The 16,681-nt window shown below is 56.0% G+C and overlaps 1 protein-coding gene across 1 annotated transcript in view; it reads left to right on the top strand.

Annotated features, from left to right (window-relative positions):
* Window positions 1-1,075: 1,075 nt before the first annotated feature.
* Window positions 1,076-16,681, top strand: part of LOC122486535 (rho guanine nucleotide exchange factor 18-like) — a gene marked incomplete at its 5' end in the record, with an annotated part of 30,281 nt that continues 14,675 nt past the window's right edge. The window contains 2 exons of the mRNA XM_043585895.1: window positions 1,076-1,568; window positions 13,577-13,701. Coding sequence (XP_043441830.1) covers window positions 1,076-1,568; window positions 13,577-13,701 — 618 coding nt within the window. The remainder of the gene's footprint in view (window positions 1,569-13,576; window positions 13,702-16,681) is intronic.

Below are 16,681 nucleotides of genomic sequence, written 5' to 3'. Positions count from 1 at the left end.
CGCCACAAACGACCTCGACGGCCCCGGATGAGAGAATAACGAAGCGAGACAATTAGGGAGGGGCTGAACATCTTCATTTTACTACGGCAAACCCACATGACATAAAATTTAGCACTTTAACCTTTTTTTCAACTATTTATGTATGTATTTTGAGAGAGGAAGAGCGCGTGAGCGGGGAGGGTCAGAGAGACAAGGAGAGAGAGAGAGAGAGAGAGAGAGAGAGAGAGAATCCCAAGCAGGCTCCGAGCTGTCAGCGCGGAGCCGGGTGTGGGGCTCGAACCCACAACCTGTGAGATCGTGACTAGAGCCAAAACCAAGAGTCGGACGCTCAGCCGCCTTCGGCCACTCAGGCGCCCCCACTTTAACCATTTCTAAGCACGCAGTCTGGTGGCTTCAGGCACACGGTACTGGGTTTGAGTGGTCGGTACTTTCATTCTTAACATGATTTCTGTATCTGCAAGTTTATATAATTAAATGTTTTAGGATGACAGCAGTTAACAGGCAGCCCGCAAACTTCCAGAACACATAACAAGGGGCTCTGGGAGCCGGTCTCCTCACGGGCCCCTCTCCGGCCTCCAGGTGGGCGCTCCCGCGTGCCGGCACACGGTTCCGCGTGGCCCCATTCATCATGTTGTGGTCACACCCGTGCATGTGCCCGTGGACCCCCCGGTGTCTGCGTGTAAGAGCCTGGGTGAGCCCTGTGTGCGCCCAGGGGTCTCTGCAGGTGCACTGCTCTCTCTCCACCCCCCACCGAGTCTCCCCGGACCTGCGGGTATCTACACACCCATGCGCGAGGGGGCCCGTGTCTCTGAGGACACCTCGTGCCCGAGTACCCACTCCAGTGACACTCTGGAGCCGTGTCTGAGCGTTTCCTCCCGACTGGATGCTCAGTGCATCAGGTCGGTGTTGAAATCAGCTCCGGGGGGGTATTTACACCACAGGAGTCAGCGCATGCTGCATACGCATCAGGACTTCTCTCTCTCTCTGCCGGAGAGGTGGTTGTTAAACATTTACCAGAACGCCACGGGGACCCAGGTCGCTCCGTGTGTCCATGTGACCCCGTGGGTCCCCACGCACAAGCCAGTGCGGGTCCCTGGGGGTTGGAGCACCCGTGTCTCTGTGCATACACGATCCGTGTGCCCTGTGCACCTCTGTGCACCCGTGTGCCCGGGTGAGGCCCTGGCACCCCGTTCCTCTTCGGCAGTTGGTTCCACAGGAAGCCGCTGGGGTGGGGGCGAGGCTGCTGAGACTCCCCGCCCCGCTCCCCACCCCACTTCTCAGGGTGCTCCAGCTGTGTGGCCGGGGAGGCTCCCTGCTTCTAGAACCTGGCCTGGGCTCTCCTCAGACCCCTGCCTCCGCCCAAGGCTGGAGTCCACAGAGGCACCGGGCAGGCGGGCAGGAGGTTCAGAAAGAGGAAGCTGAGGCAGAGTTGGGTCACCCTGCGGTTCCCGAGGGCCCCGCCAGTGCTCCCCCTGGGCCGCCGGGAAGCCTTAGCCATGGGTCGTGGGGGCCACAGGAGCTGGTAGCGGGGCTGGGTACCCACGGCAGCGAGGACAAGCCTCTCTCTGGTGAGTGACCTTCACGGGGGCCTGGGGGACCGGTGACCAACAGAGACAGAGTGGCAGTGGCGGGGGCAGGGGGGGAGGCAGGGTCCTGAGGGGCAGCAGAGACACCACAGGTTGTTTCCCTCCACCTTCCCGCCAGCCTGCTTCCTGAGTGGGCGGGGATGACCGTTTGACCCGCCTGTCTGTTCTGCAGAGGTCTGTGCCCCAGAAAGGTCACCCCCCCCCCCCGGGGCCTGGGGTCCACGACACGTGCAGCCGACAAGAAGATAGAGCCCCCTTGTAGCCAAAGCCTGCTTAAGGGACACAGACAGGGGGTGAATGAGGGTGCTCCCTGGGGCAGAGTCCCCACCCCGGGCGGACTTCGCTTCCTAAACCGGATCGCGGGGGCCCCCACGGACCTCCCTGAAGCGGCATCCAAAGATTGGGGCTCGGGCGTCTGACTTTCAAAACAAACGCTGCCTCTTAAGGCCGATGGCAGTCGTGAGCTGGGCCCACCCCAGTCTTCCCAGGTCCTCTGAGGAGGAGGAGGACGCAGCTCCCGGGAAGCCCTCCAGGTCAGAGCTCTGACCCCGGGAGGCGCCCCCTGGCTCCCAGCAAGGCCCACCTTGGGGAGCCTCACATCCGCCCGCCTCGAGGTGGGGCCGAGGGGGGAAGAGGGCTGCGGTTCGAGCAGGGCACACCCAGGCCTGCTTCCGCCCAGCCCCGGGGCCGCCCAGCCCGCAGGCGGCTTCAGTCTTCACGCACCGTGGGGTCTGGTGGCCCAGGAGAACCGGGAGGGGGTGAACCTGGAGGGGAGAGCTGGGGCCGGGGAGGACGGAGCTGGTGAGTTAGGCTGAGGGCACAGGGGAAGGCCTTGAATGCCACGCTCAGGGGGCGCATTCCCCAGGGTGTTCCGCTGGCTCAGTCGCCCGATGTTCTGAGGACCGAGGCGTGACCACCAAGCAGCTCTGGCCCTATTTGTTCACCGGGCCAAAGGGTGTCCCAGGCCTTGCAGGTGAATCTTAGCAGGGTGCCGGGTGCACAGTAAGAGCTCAGCCTGCCAGACCCAGAGCCTTGTTTTCCTGAGCGGGGCCCGGACAGGTGTGCGTCTAGACACTTTCTAAGTCACGCCTAAAAGAGAGAGACTGATGGGGGACCCCAATCTCTGCCATCTCCGCAGGCTGGGCTCTAGTGAAAGAGGGCCAAGCAGAAATGGCAAACCCGGCCTTGGCCTCCGCCTGAGGCTGGCTGGCCCCTCGGGGGGGGCGGGGCTTCAGCACCCACAGAAAGTCCTCCCACCTGCCCACCCCCCGGAGGTCGGGGAGCCCCGAGAGGCGTCCGCAGCCCGTGCAGGGAAACGTGTGTGGCGGGAGCCGGGGCATTCAAACCGCAGCTCGGCTCCGTGGGCTGTTCTCCGGGTTTCCACGGACGAGCCTGGCCGTCTGCGTATAACTGAGTGCGCGTGTGTCCGCCACTGTCCGCGTGTGCTGGAGGGCGCCGGGTGCTGCTGTGCACAGTGTGGGTGTTTCTGTATCTTTCCGTGAGCGGAAGATGTGCGGTCACCTACTCACACTATGAGAGCTGACCTCCCGAGGGATGTGCAGATGGGGAGGAGGGCACGTGATGGCCAAGGGCAGAGTTTAAAGGTCAGACAGAGAGGGGCGCCTGGGTGGCTCAGGCAGTTACGTGTCCGACTTTGGCGCAGGTCACGATCTCACGGTTCACGGGTTCTGCGCTGACCCTGAGGAACCTGCTTGGGAGTCTGTCGCTCCCCCTCTCTCTCTGCCTCTCCCCCACTTGCACTGTCTCTCTTTCTCTCTCAAAATAAATAAAAACTTAAAAATAAAATTAAAAAAAAAAAAAAAAAGGCCAGACAGAGAAAGGAAGATGGCCAAGGCAGAAGGGAAACTGGAGGACGAAACAGGAAGGAGAAGCTTGGGGCATGGGGTGGGGGAGGGGCGTTCAAGAAAGAAGGGGTCAGGAAAGGTGAGGCTGGAAACTCTCCCATTGGAGTTCGCCCCCAGAGAGATCTGGAAGACTGGAGGGGTCTTCTAGAAGACACTCAAGCTGGTGTCAGGAGGCAAAGGCAGGGGTGCAGATAACCCTTCGGGAAGGGAGGGGGCAGAGGGTCACTGAAGAGAGGAGCGACAGACAGCCTTTTCCTCTGAGGGGGCGGCAGCGGGCCAGGACTCCAGAAAGAAGAAAGCCTTGGTCCTCTCACCAGTGACAGTGGTTTGGGGCTGGGAGGTCACAGAAAGGATCTGGGGAGCCGGGGGAGAGGGTCAGCAGGGAACAAAGGATTTTTCAGACGCAGGGAGCGAGGGTGCAGTAGGGAGGCCCCACCACCAGGGGGCAGCACCGGCACGGCCACGCGCGCTGACCGGAGCCCGCACACCTGACCTCGCACGCAAAGCCCACGCGCCCGACTCACACGTACACAACCGCGCGCGGACACGCAGGAACCCGGGCAGGGACCAGGTAACAGAAGCAGATTTCCCCAGGTCCCAGGTGAGCCTTGTGCACCCAACCCCACAGATACCATCCGGCCTTCAGGCACACACACCGGATCGCAGGGGCTTTTTAAAAAAACAATATTCAGCTATAAAAAAGGAGGTCCTGCCACTTGGGACAACATGGATGGACTCCGAGGGCACTATGCTAAGTGAATAAGTCAGACAGAGAAAGGCAAATGCTGTATGATCTCACTTAAACGTGGAATCTGAAAACGGCAACCAAACCCATAGAAAAAGAGATTGGATTTCTGGCTTCCAGAGGCAGGGGGTGGGGATGAGGGGGAGGAATTGGAGGAAGGGGCTCAAAAGGGACCAACTTCCAGTGACAAGATAAGTAAGTCCTGGGGATGTGATGCGCACAGCGTGGTGACCAGCGTTAACGCCGCTGCGTGGTGTGCTGGAAAAGTCGCTAAGAGAGTAGAAACTAAGAGTTCTCATCACAAGGGGAAAAAAAGATTTTTTATTTTTTTATTTTTTTTTTTTTTTGCATCTAAATGAGGTGATGGAAGTTAGCGAAATGTGTTGTGGGCATTTCACAGTATATGAAAGTCCAGTCATTATCCCGTGTGCCTTAAAAGCACACGGGGCGTGGGCCCATTATATCTCAATAAAACTGGGGGGAAGGGCGCCTGGGGGGCTCAGTCGCTTAAGTGCCCAACTCCTGATTTTGGCTCAGGTCATGATCTCATGGCTCAGGAGTTCAAGCCCCGAGTTGGGCTCTGAAGTGATGGCACAGAGCCTGCTTGGGATTCTGTCTCTCCCTCTCTCTCTCTCTGCCCCCCCCCCCCCGACTCACACTCTCTCTCTCTCGCTTTCTCTCAAAATAAATAAATAAATAAATAAACGCTGGGGGGAGAGCCACCCAGATGTTCCTATTCACCCCCACATGGGCAACTTGACACCCAAGATTTGCCCTCAAACACACACTCACAGGGGCGCCTGGCTGGCTCGGCTGGAAGAGTGCGTGACTTTGATCTCAGGGTCATGGGTTCGAGCCCCACGGGGGATGTACAGATTACTTAAATAAATAAAACTTAAACACACACACACACATGCACAGATGTGAAAATACACATTCTGTGTGCAGACTCACAAACGCAGGGTCAAAATCACAGCCAGTGGTGCACGCACACACACACACGCAGACGTTCACACACACCCAAGCTCACCTCAGGACCCAGTCTAAACTTGTCTTCTGAGGACCCCAATGTCACCACCACTCACAGTGCCATTTTCTTCGGCCCGTCCTGGGAATGTCTAGTCCGGCCAGGGTGAGACGCCTATAGATGGAGGAGGGGTGAGGGGGGTTCGTGCTCAGGGCTTGGCCTTCCCCCCCCAGGCTGGAGTCCCTGGCCCCCCAGCCCCCCTGCCCCCCTGCCCTGGCCCCAAGCTCCCATCAGCTGATGCATCTGGCCGCCCCTGGCGGCAGTCTCCGCCCCTCTTGCTGGCAGCCCCATCCTGGCAGGGCTTCCCGGCCAAACTCCTGCTTCAGCCCCTGCTGTGCACCCACCACTCTCGCGCGCGTGGGCCCCCATGGCTAACTCAGCGCTCAACCACTCCTGGCCAGCCCTCTCCAAGCGGTGGCTGAAGCGGTGGGCCTTCAAGAGAGGTAAGGGGGCGGGCAGTGGCCGGCAGGCATGTCCCCCCGCCCCCAGCAGGGCTCCCTGGACAGCCTGGAGCCTTTCCTTTGCCTGGGGCACAGGCTCTGCCTGATCCGGCCCCAAATTCCATGATCCCTAGTCCCCTGGGGCCCGACAGAACATCACAGACTTATGGGGTCCTTGTCACTTCAGAGGAACCGTCTCCCCAGGCTCAGCCAGGACCTCGTGTCGGGAGGTAAATTTGCAGAACAAGAATCCACCCCAGAACTCCCTTGGGGCACCCTGGTGACTGGCTGGGGGCTCCTGCTGCTGTTTGCTCCTGGGTGATGGCAGGATGGAAGCTAGGGAGGCAGCCAAAGAGAGGAGGTTTGAGACTCCCAGGGGTTCTGGAAGACACCTCCCTCAAACACAACACACGAAAGGAGTTGGTAGCGGTCCCCTCCTGGGTCCTGGGGCCTCAGTTTACTTCTGTGGGGGCTGGAGAGGCCCCTTGTATTATATCCCCCGAGGCCTGGGCGAATCGCTTTGGCAAAAAGACGCTTCACCTTAAATCTCAGGATGAGTTTTCCCTTGAAGATAACCAGCCAGTATCAGGGGCCACAGGGTGTGGGGGACAGTGTGATAGGAGCCTCCTGGATGTCCTTCCTCCCGTGCCTCCCACCTTTGCCCGACCCTCGCCCACTCCAGGCCACTGCTCAGCCTCCACTGTCACCTGCATGAGCCAAGTGCTTGTCCAGGGTGACAGTGAGTGTTCATGCAGGGGGGAAGCCAGGGAGAAGATTCATTAGCTCATTCATTCCGCAGACTGGTTGAGGGCCTAATGTGTACCAGGCACCCTGCTTGGGTCAAGAAGGAGACAGGAGTATCAGAGGACCTGGAGGCTGGGGCCGGGGAGACAGAGGGAGGCCCGGAGACTGGGACGCGAGAAAAGAATAGCCAGAAAGGTAGAAGTTGCTCGCCGGTTGTTGAACCCTCGTGATGTTGAGAGAGGCTGAGCGACTTTTGCCCGAGGTCACATAGCAAGCGCACGCTGGAGGGGCCAGGATCTGGAAACAGTTCCGTCCCAGAGCTACCTCTGTGGTGTGTTCTGACTGGTAAACGAAGCTGCCAGTGTGGGCAGCCGGAGGGTCTGGGGAGGGCTTTTAAATCCACCAGCGGATGGCAATACCAGAGAACATGTGCATCAACCATGGACCCCCCAAAGTCCCTGTCTGGGACCCAGATCCTTATGAAGTTCCACCCGCTCCTGGCCTCTCCGCCCAGCCCATCTTCCTGCCCAGGCACATTGAGACTGATTCACAGGCTGGCAGGTGGGGGAGTGAGCTGAGGAAACCAGCAGTCACTCTTACACCCTTTTATGGCTGGGGCTGCAGGGGCTAATGGTGGAACCTGAATCCAGGCTCCTTAGCGAGAAGCATGGTGCTGGGAGTAGAGTCTTTCCTAACAATGTCCTTCCAGGCTTTAGCCCTGGGAGGAGTAGGGAGATACATAGGAAGAGGGCTTTTTTGTGTGCCCCTCTCAAGCTCTGTACTGGCCATCTGGACATCTAATGCGACTTCCTGGGAAAATGATAGGGTTGGATTTGGGGAATGAAACAAGGCTGGGGGAAGGGTAGTCAGGACCTGCAGGGAAGTTGCCTCACCGAATCCGTAATGAGTACGTTCTGTGCCTTAACTGGGTTTCCTTCTTGCCTGGCTTCTCTGACTCTGTCCTACCCCCCTTCTATCTACACCTTCCCCCTCCCCTACTCATCCCCTCAGAATGCCATTTCCTTAATGTAACGAATGCCTCACTGTCTCTGGACACTGCCAGCCCATCTATCCCAACTATCCATCCATCCACATATCCATGCATCCATCCAACCAGCCAGCTAGCCAACTATCTATCCATGCCACTATGCATCCATCCATGCATACATTCATCTAACCAATGATCTATCCATCCATCTAATCATTCATCCATCCAATCAGCCAGCCACCCAACTACCCACCCATGGATCCATGTATTTGTGCATGCATGTATCCAGCCACCCAACCAGCCAGCTAGCCAACTATCCATTCATGCCACTATGCATCTATCCATGCATGCATTCACCTAACCATCCACCCATTCGTCCATCCATCTTATCATCCATCCATTCAACTAGCCATCCATCCATCCATCTATCCATCCATCCATCCAACCATCCAACCATCTAACCATCCATCCATCCAACCACATAACCATCCACCTATCTTACCATCTAACCATTCACCCATCTAACCATCTACCCATCCATCCATCCAAACAGCCAGGAAGCCAAGGATCCATTCATTCATGCATCCCAGCATCCATCAATCCATTTATATAACCATCTAACCACCCACCCAGCCAGCCATCCAACCAACCAACTATCCATTCATCCAGCCATCCAGCCAGCTAGCCAACTATCTAACCATCCGTCCACCTATCCAACAATGTATTCACTCATCCATCCAACCATCCACCCTTCCAATCATTTATTCACTCATCCATACTTTCATCAGCTTACCACAGGATAGCCTGGTGGTTATAAACCCCTGCTTTGGAGGTGGAAATTCCTGGGTTCACATCCAACTCTGCCTCTTACCAGTATGGTATGACCTAGGACAAGTTCTCTAAGCCTCAGTTTCCTCTTTTGTAAAGGGAGCACTCGAGGGCTTATGAGGAAAGAAGAACGCAAAATACCTGATAGGCTTAACACCAGGCAAGGTATACAGGAGCTGATTAATACACATAAGATTTTACCACTTGGGGCTTGGGGATGTGAAAGCGGGTCAGATACAGTACCTGCCCTCATGAACCTCATGGGCTGCAGCAGGGGTCAGCAAGCTTTTTTTCTGAAGTGCCAGAGAGTAAGGTCACATGGTCTCTGATGCAATTATTGAACTCTGCTGTTACAGCATGAAAGCAGTCATAGATAATACATACACAAATGGACGTGACTTGTGCTAATAAAACTTTATTTATAAAGTCAGATGTTGAACCAGATGCAGCCCATGGAACTCCTGGCTTAGAAGGGAACAAGTAAATGGGGCACCTGGGTGGCTCAGTCGAGTAACCATCTGACTTCGGCTCAGGTCATGATCTCACGGTTTGTGGGTTCAAGCCCCGTGTCGGGCTCTGTGCTAACAGCTCAGAGCCTGGAGCCTGCTTCAGATTCTGTGTCTCCCTCTCTCTCTGCCATTCCCCCACTCACTCTCTGTCTCTGTCTCTCTCTCTCAAAAATAAACATTAAAAAAAGAGAGAAGGGAACAAGTAAACGAATTACAGTGCAATAGCGGGGTAGAAATTGTGGTTGACCATTATTTGTGTGAGAAAACCCCAACAAGAGTTGTGGTTGGGCAGGGAGAGAACAGGGACTGCAATTCAAACAATGGCAGAGAAAGGAAAAGATGATAGAGTGGAGAAATGTCAGGGAGATGAAATTGACGGGGCTTGGTGTCCTGAGGGGTAGTGAGGAGGGAAGGCTGGCCTCCAGGTTTCTGTCCAGGTCACCGGGAAGATAGTACGGTCACCCTGCCACAGGGACATAGGAGGAGGAAAGAAAACAATGAGTTTGGTCTTGGCAGCTGGAGGTTGGAGTATGGATGGGAATACTAGGCACCAATGACCAGAGGCCCCTGGAGACAATGTCTGGAGTCTGGGGGAAGAGAATCTGCCATCAAAATCAGAGTTCAGTGTGCAACATCAGAGTCAAGGCTCAGTCTGTAAGCAGGGTCAGGATTCAGCTTGTGGCACTAGGATGGAAACTCAGTCTATGACACCAGGATCAGGACTCAGTCTATGATGTTGGGTGGGGGCTCAGTCCATGACACCAGGATCGGGCTCAGTCTATGATGTTGGGTGGGGGCTCAGTCCATGACACCAGGATGGGGCTCAGTCTATGACACCAGGATCGGGCTCAGTCTATGATGTTGGGTGGGGGCTCAGTCCATGACACCAGGATCGGGCTCAGTCTATGATGTTGGGTGGGGGCTCAGTCCATGACACCAGGATGGGGCTCAGTCTATGACACCAGGATCGGGCTCAGTCTATGATGTTGGGTGGGGGCTCAGTCCATGACACCAGGATCGGGCTCAGTCTATGATGTTGGGTGGGGGCTCAGTCCATGACACCAGGATCGGGCTCAGTCTATGATGTTGGGTGGGGGCTCAGTCCATGACACCAGGATCGGGCTCAGTCTATGACACCAGGATCAGGACTCAGTCTATGATGTTGGGTGGGGGCTCAGTCCATGACACCAGGATCGGGCTCAGTCTATGATGTTGGGTGGGGGCTCAGTCCATGACACCAGGATCAGGACTCAGTCTATGATGTTGGGTGGGGGCTCAGTCCATGACACCAGGATCGGGTTCAGTCTATGATGTTGGGTGGGGGCTCAGTCCATGACACCAGGATCGGGCTCAGTCTATGATGTTGGGTGGGGGCTCAGTCCATGACACCAGGATCGGGCTCAGTCTATGACACCAGGATCAGGACTCAGTCTATGATGTTGGGTGGGGGCTCAGTCCATGACACCAGGATCGGGTTCAGTCTATGATGTTGGGTGGGGGCTCAGTCCATGACACCAGGATCAGGACTCAGTCTATGATGTTGGGTGGGGGCTCAGTCCATGACACCAGGATCGGGTTCAGTCTATGATGTTGGGTGGGGGCTCAGTCTATGACACCAGGATCAGGACTCAGTCTATGATGTTGAGTGGAGGCTCAGTCCATGACACCAGGATGGGGCTCAGTCTATGACACCAGGATCAGGTCTCAGTCTATGATGTTGGGTGGGGGCTCAGTCCATGACACCAGGATCGGGCTCAGTCTATGATGTTGGGTGGGGGCTCAGTCCATGACACCAGGATGGGGCTCAGTCTATGACACCAGGATCAGGACTCAGTCTATGATGTTGAGTGGAGGCTCAGTCCATGACACCAGGATGGGGCTCAGTCTATGACACCAGGATCAGGTCTCAGTCTATGATGTTGGGTGGGGGCTCAGTCCATGACACCAGGATCGGGCTCAGTCTATGATGTTGGGTGGGGGCTCAGTCCATGACACCAGGATGGGGCTCAGTCTATGACACCAGGATCAGGACTCGGTCTATGATGTTGGGTGGGGGCTCAGTCCATGACACCAGGATGGGGCTCAGTCTATGACACCAGGATCAGGTCTCGGTCTATGATGTTGGGTGGGGGCTCAGTCCATGACACCAGGATGGGGCTCAGCCTATGACACCAGGATCAGGACTCGGTCTATGATGTTGGGTGGGGGCTCAGTCCATGACACCAGGATCAAAGTTCAGCCTATGACCTCTGGCATCAGGACTTATAGCTTGTGACACAAAGATTGGGGTTCAGCATGTTATACCAGGATCAGAGTTGAGTCTGTCATCAAAGTCAAGTCCAGCCTGTTCTTGGCTCAGAAGCTTCCATAGAAAAAGTAAACTCATCCCTGGCCTTTCACTTTCAGCCTGTGGATTGCAGAACCCAACGTCTGAGGTTCTGCCTTTGGCCTCTACAGGCTGTCGAGGCCTCAGGCCTCCGTGAGGCCCCTGCCCAGTGAAGCAGGCAGACCCTTCAGTCTTTCCTGAGGCCCCCTGGGCATGAGCAGGGGGTGGGACTGACCCTTGGGCCAGCTCCACCTCCCCTCCCAGACTCGCATCAGCCTCCCGGACCCCCCCCCCCCGCCCCACATCTGGTTTTTCTCCCTCACAGCCTGCTTGTTTTATTCCGACATTTCTCTGAGTCATAGATGCGGCCCTGGCTTCAGGGTGGGGAAGGCGGGAGAGGCGAGACTTAAGGAGGACAGCAGAGCAGAGGCCCTCCGTCAGCCCCGGAGGGCGGCGGGAGCACAGGCGTGGTGGAAGCAGTGACGTGCTCACACACTGTGGCAGGCCCGGAGCATCAAAGGCTCATTCACCTTGAAGGAAACGGAGCAGCAGCCCGCGTGCACCTGCCCCATCAAAGTTCTACAAGGGGCCCCGGGAATGTCGGGAGCAACAGTTTCATTGAGATGTAAAACACCAGCCGGTTTACCCATCTAACGTGTTCAGTTCGATAACTTTAACTACATCCGCAGTATTACGCAGCCATTGCGACAGCTTTAGAACACGTTCATCACCCCAACAGAAACCGTATCTTTCAGCCATCACCTCATAACCCTCTATTTCCCCCAAAGCCCTAGGCAACCACTAATCTGCCTTCTGTCTCTACAGATTTCACCTGCTGCAGGCATTGTATATAAATGCACTCGCGTAGCATGTGGTCTTTGTCGACTGGCTTCTTCGCTTGTAAGGTCTTCAAGGTCAATCCTCACGTTGCAGCAGTGTCCAAACTCCCTTCCCTTTAGTGGCTGAATCCTACTGCTCCGTGCGCCTCTGTCACTCTTGTGTATCTATTCGTCCACTGGTGCCTATTTGGGTTAGGGACATCACCAGCCTTCCCCTGTGCCAGCAGCAATGGTCGCAGGCAAGGTGGCCACAAACGTATCACCCTAGCTAGACCCTTTGGAGAATGACAGCAGATGTTGGCTCGTAATCATCCTGGCTCAGCATTAACTAGGACGGTCCATGGGGTCACCCAGCCACAGGGGACCCAAGCTGCGGACCTAACTCGGCACTTTCCAAAGGCATCTGACCTCCCACTCCCCACCCCATCTCGGCCCCACCTGAGACCGCCATTGCTGTCACTTAGGACGCGCTGGTCTCCTCCCTGGTTTTGGCAGAGTCAGGGATGTCTTTGGAGGGGGGTTGGAGCAGGGACGATGTCGAGGCAATGCAAGGAAATGGAACGCACATGAGAGAGGCACCAGAGGTCGGGGGCGGACAGAGATTTCTGGAAGGAACAGGGTGAGGTCTTCAGGCAGGCAGCCTCAGAGCAGGAACGGAAGGGGAGGGTCTCAAGCAGCAGGTCCCGCAGGGGCAGGGACCAGGCACAGAAGGAATATCCTGGTGGACATCAGTGGCCAGGCTAAGAGTCTCAATATTCCTCCTGCAAGCGATCAGGAGCCTCCGCGGGGATTCGAATAGGTAGGGGGACTGTGCTGGCTGCATTATAAAGGGCAGGGGGAGAGAAAAAGTGGGTACACCCCCCCTTCCCACAGCAAGGGGCTCAGCCCAAGACCCGACGTCAAGACAGGGCACCCTCCTGACCTAGAGGGCAAGGAAGGTGGCCAAGACTGGCCAAGTGCCCCAGGCCCACGCTCCACACACTAGGGCCCCTGCATCCTCCCCACAGCTCTGAAAGGCAGGCATTGTCACGCCCACCTCCCAGGTGAGGAAACTGAGGCTCAAAGAGGTCCTTTCCCCAAAGGTTTGCAACCATTAGAGGCAAGTCCAGGCAAGGACACAGTCTGGTTGACCCTAAAGTCCTTGTTTTCTCCTCTCTGCCATGGCAACCAGAAAACCCTGAAACTTCAAATACAGCCCAAAGGCAGGGGTAGCCTGGGGTCCCCCATCAGAGACCCTCCCAATGTGGGCATTGGGCGCTTGCGCTCGGTCTTAAGGAGCCATTCTCTCGAATGAGGGCTTTTGGCCAGAGCAGGTATGACAAATCAATTTCATCTCACGAGTCCGCTCTGAGGAACTCTAAGGAGCTGCTAGAAACGGCCCCGGGGCGGGGGAGGGGGCAGGGAGGTGGGAGTCCGAGGGGCTGAATGATCCGTCAGCAGGAAAGAGCCTCCTGTGTGAATACAAACGTCTGCCACAGGCTCAGGAGGCAGGATGGGGAGGTGACGGCACGCACGCGTCTTCGCTTCAAGATCTTTGAGACCATCTCCTTCCACCAGCCCATCTTGTAGACGAGGCAACCGAGGCCCCGGGAGAGCAGCAGCAGCTGCAGAACTCAAGAGTCCTCTCCCCTCAGCCCGTCGCACTTGGCCCTGACACCTCGTCCCTCGTTTCTCTACAGGTTCTGAGCCCAAGCCATGTGTCCAGCCCTTTGACTCTGAAGCAGCAGCAGCAGCCACCGGGAGCAGCGGCGGCGGCCCCTGGAGGCCTGGGCGCCCAGACTTTCCCACCATGGAGGATGAGCAGGCAGGTGTCTGGTGGCTGAGACGGGCGGGAGCCGACGACAGCAGGGGCGGCACATACGCTTTTAGGCGTGCTTTGTACCTACCAGGCGCTCGGCGTGCATTATTTCCGAGAACCCTCATTAAAACCTGGCAAGGTAGCGACCGTCCCGTTTGACCAGCGACGAGGGGGCTGGAATCCTTCCTGGGCCAAGGAGAGGGAGGGAGGGATGTGGAGACGCATGGGTGCACGGAAGAAGGAGGGACTGACAGAGGGATGGGTACACGGACGGACAGACGGATGGGAAGAAGGAAGGAAGGGTGGGTGGGTAGACAGATGGAGGGAAAAGGAGGAGAAAGCTTCCCCGGGGAGCTCCGGGCCAGAGCAGCCTTGCAGAGTGGTCCCCAGTCAGGCTGAGGTGGGCAGACCACACATCTGCTGTGTCCCCACATCAATCAGGCGTGGCCTGTGGGCGGCTCAGGAAGAGGTGTGGCTTCCTGGAAGGGGTCTGACAGCCGACAGTCACCTGCTGACATCCTTCTCAGCATCTGGGTTGGCACGTCTTTGCTGCAGGGGGGTCTGGGCGGCATTTTACACCACCCCCCACACTAAAGGAGGGTCCATCACAGTTAAAGCGCACGAGGCGTCCTGTGTATCCGTCCCTTCATTTTGTAGGAGGAGAGACTAGGGCCCAGCAGGATAAGAATCAGCCCAAGTGGGGGGGCCTGGGTGGCTCAGTCAGTTAAGTGTCCCAAGTGTCTGACTGTAGGTTTCGGCCCAGGTCATGTTCTCACGGTTCCTGGGTTCGAGCCCCACATCGGGCTTAGTGCTGCTGGCACGGAGCCTGCTTGCGATTCTCTCTCTCTCTCTCTCTCTCTCTCTCTCTCAGTCTCTCTCGTTCTCTAGAAAACAAGACAAGAATCGCCCCAAGGGTCAGCAAGGATCCAGTGTGCACAAAGACAGGAGCAGGACCCAAGTGCAGTTCAGGGCTCTGGACCTCTTCCCATAGGAACTGTCAGCTGCAGGCAGTTGGGCAGATGAGGTGGTAATGGGGGGACCCCTCCCCCGCGTCCCTGTCATTGTCGTCTACTTGGTCACCCGAGTTGGAGGCCAGTGGAAGGTACTTCCCTGTCCCTTCCCTCCTGCTATCTCACCCGAGCCCTGTGAACGCTGCACCTGCACCCCTGTCCGTGTTTCCCCTTTCTTCTCCGCTGCCCCGGTGGAGGCCACCAGGGTCCGACTCACTCCACCAGGCTTCCCCTCCCCACTCCCCCCTCCCCGCCCATCTCAACTCTGCATCTTGCACACGATCTTTGATCTTTCCCATCTTTACGAAGACAAACCACAGTCGCCCCCCCCCACCCCCACCCTGCCTGAACTCCCTACACCACCGCTATCTGGAACTTAGAGATTAAGTTCTTAGGTGACCTACCAGGCCTGCTGATCCGGCCCCATCTCCCCCCTCCACACCTCCAGACAGAAGGAACACCAGTTGTTGGAAGGCAGCGGGATCCCTCAAACCTGCAGGCTTCTGAACATCCTGTTCTTTTGATGCCGGGAATGCCCTCACCTGCGGCCTCTGCCTCACCAACTCTTATTTGTTCCTTCGCTAACACCTCCTCCGGGAAGACCCCCTGATTTCTTTCTTTTTCTTTCTTTCTTTCTTTCTTTCTTTCTTTCTTTCTTTCTTTCTTTCTTCTTTCTTTTTCTTTCTTTCTTTCTTTCTTTCTTTCTTTCTTTCTTTCTTTCTTTCTTTTTCTTTCTTTCTTTTTTTCTTTTTTCTCTTTCTTTTTCTTTCTTCTTTCTTTCTTTCTTTCTTTCTTTCTTTCTTTCTCTTCTTCTATTTCTTCTTCTTCTTCTTCTTCTCCTTCTTTTTTACATTTAATAGGACACTTCTTGAAAGTCTCTTGTCTACTAATTGGTAAGATGTAGACCTTTTTAAAATACATGAAACTTGACCAATATGTGAAACTTGACCAGTTCGAGAGATCATTTACATGTCATGTGGACACTATTTTATGTGGTTGGATATAGGGGTTTTTTTGGTTTGGGATGAGCTCTGGAAGGTATCTAAAGATTGTCTAAATTTTCCTAATTGGGTTGTACTTAATAGTTTTTTTTATTTTTATTTTTTTACTTTTATTTATTTTTGAGAGACAGAGCGAGAGCAGAGGAGGGGGGAGACACAGAATCCAAAGCAGGCTCCAGGCTCTGAGCAAGTGTTCAACACAGAGCCTGATGTGGGGCCTGAACCCACGAACCGTGAGATCATGACCCGAGCCGAAGTCGGACGCTCAACCGACTGAGCCACCCAGGCGCCCCGGGTGTTTTTCCCCCCCTTTTAGTAACAGAGTCTTTTTATTGATAACTTCCCAACAGCATCTGTAAACATCGGGTACAAAAATACTCCGTTTAACTCTGTTTCCCAAGGCCTCAGCTTGCTCCAAGGAGGTCCTGGGAGGGGCCTGCTGGGCCCTAAGGGTTCACACCTCTGGCCAGGGAAACACAGACCTCATCGGGCTTGCAGCTGAACGGCCCGCCTCCCTCTGGAGCCTTCTACAACTGTCTCAGAAGCCTCCTTGAGATGCCAACTGGAGACAGCATTCAATACTTTTGTTGGAGGAAAGGGCAGGGAGACCAGAATTAGTAGGTGCAGGGATGGGTTGGGGTGAACTCAGTCCCGACAGTGCTGGTCACACACTTTGAGGTGGTCTTGACCAGGGCATCGGGGCAGGGGCCTTCTGGCTCCGGTCTCTGGGAGCCTTTAAATGTTTAGAGCAGACCTCAAGCCTGGCTCTGGAAAAGCTCCCTTATGCCCAGCCCATAACTCCGGCTGAGCTGGTCATCCCCTGGCCTGGCAGAGGGGTCTGCAGAAGACTTAATAGGTTTGTTTACACAAACGATTACATTGGTTTTGTACTTGAAAGTAGAGGGGAGGGGCGCCTGGGTGGCTCGGTCGGTTGGGCGTCCGACTTCGGCTCAGGTCACGATCTTGCGGTCCGTG

This window comes from Prionailurus bengalensis, chromosome A2 (assembly GCF_016509475.1).
Source record: "Prionailurus bengalensis isolate Pbe53 chromosome A2, Fcat_Pben_1.1_paternal_pri, whole genome shotgun sequence".
Taxonomy (NCBI): Eukaryota; Metazoa; Chordata; class Mammalia; order Carnivora; family Felidae; genus Prionailurus; species Prionailurus bengalensis.
This window is presented reverse-complemented; position numbering and strand designations above follow the sequence as displayed.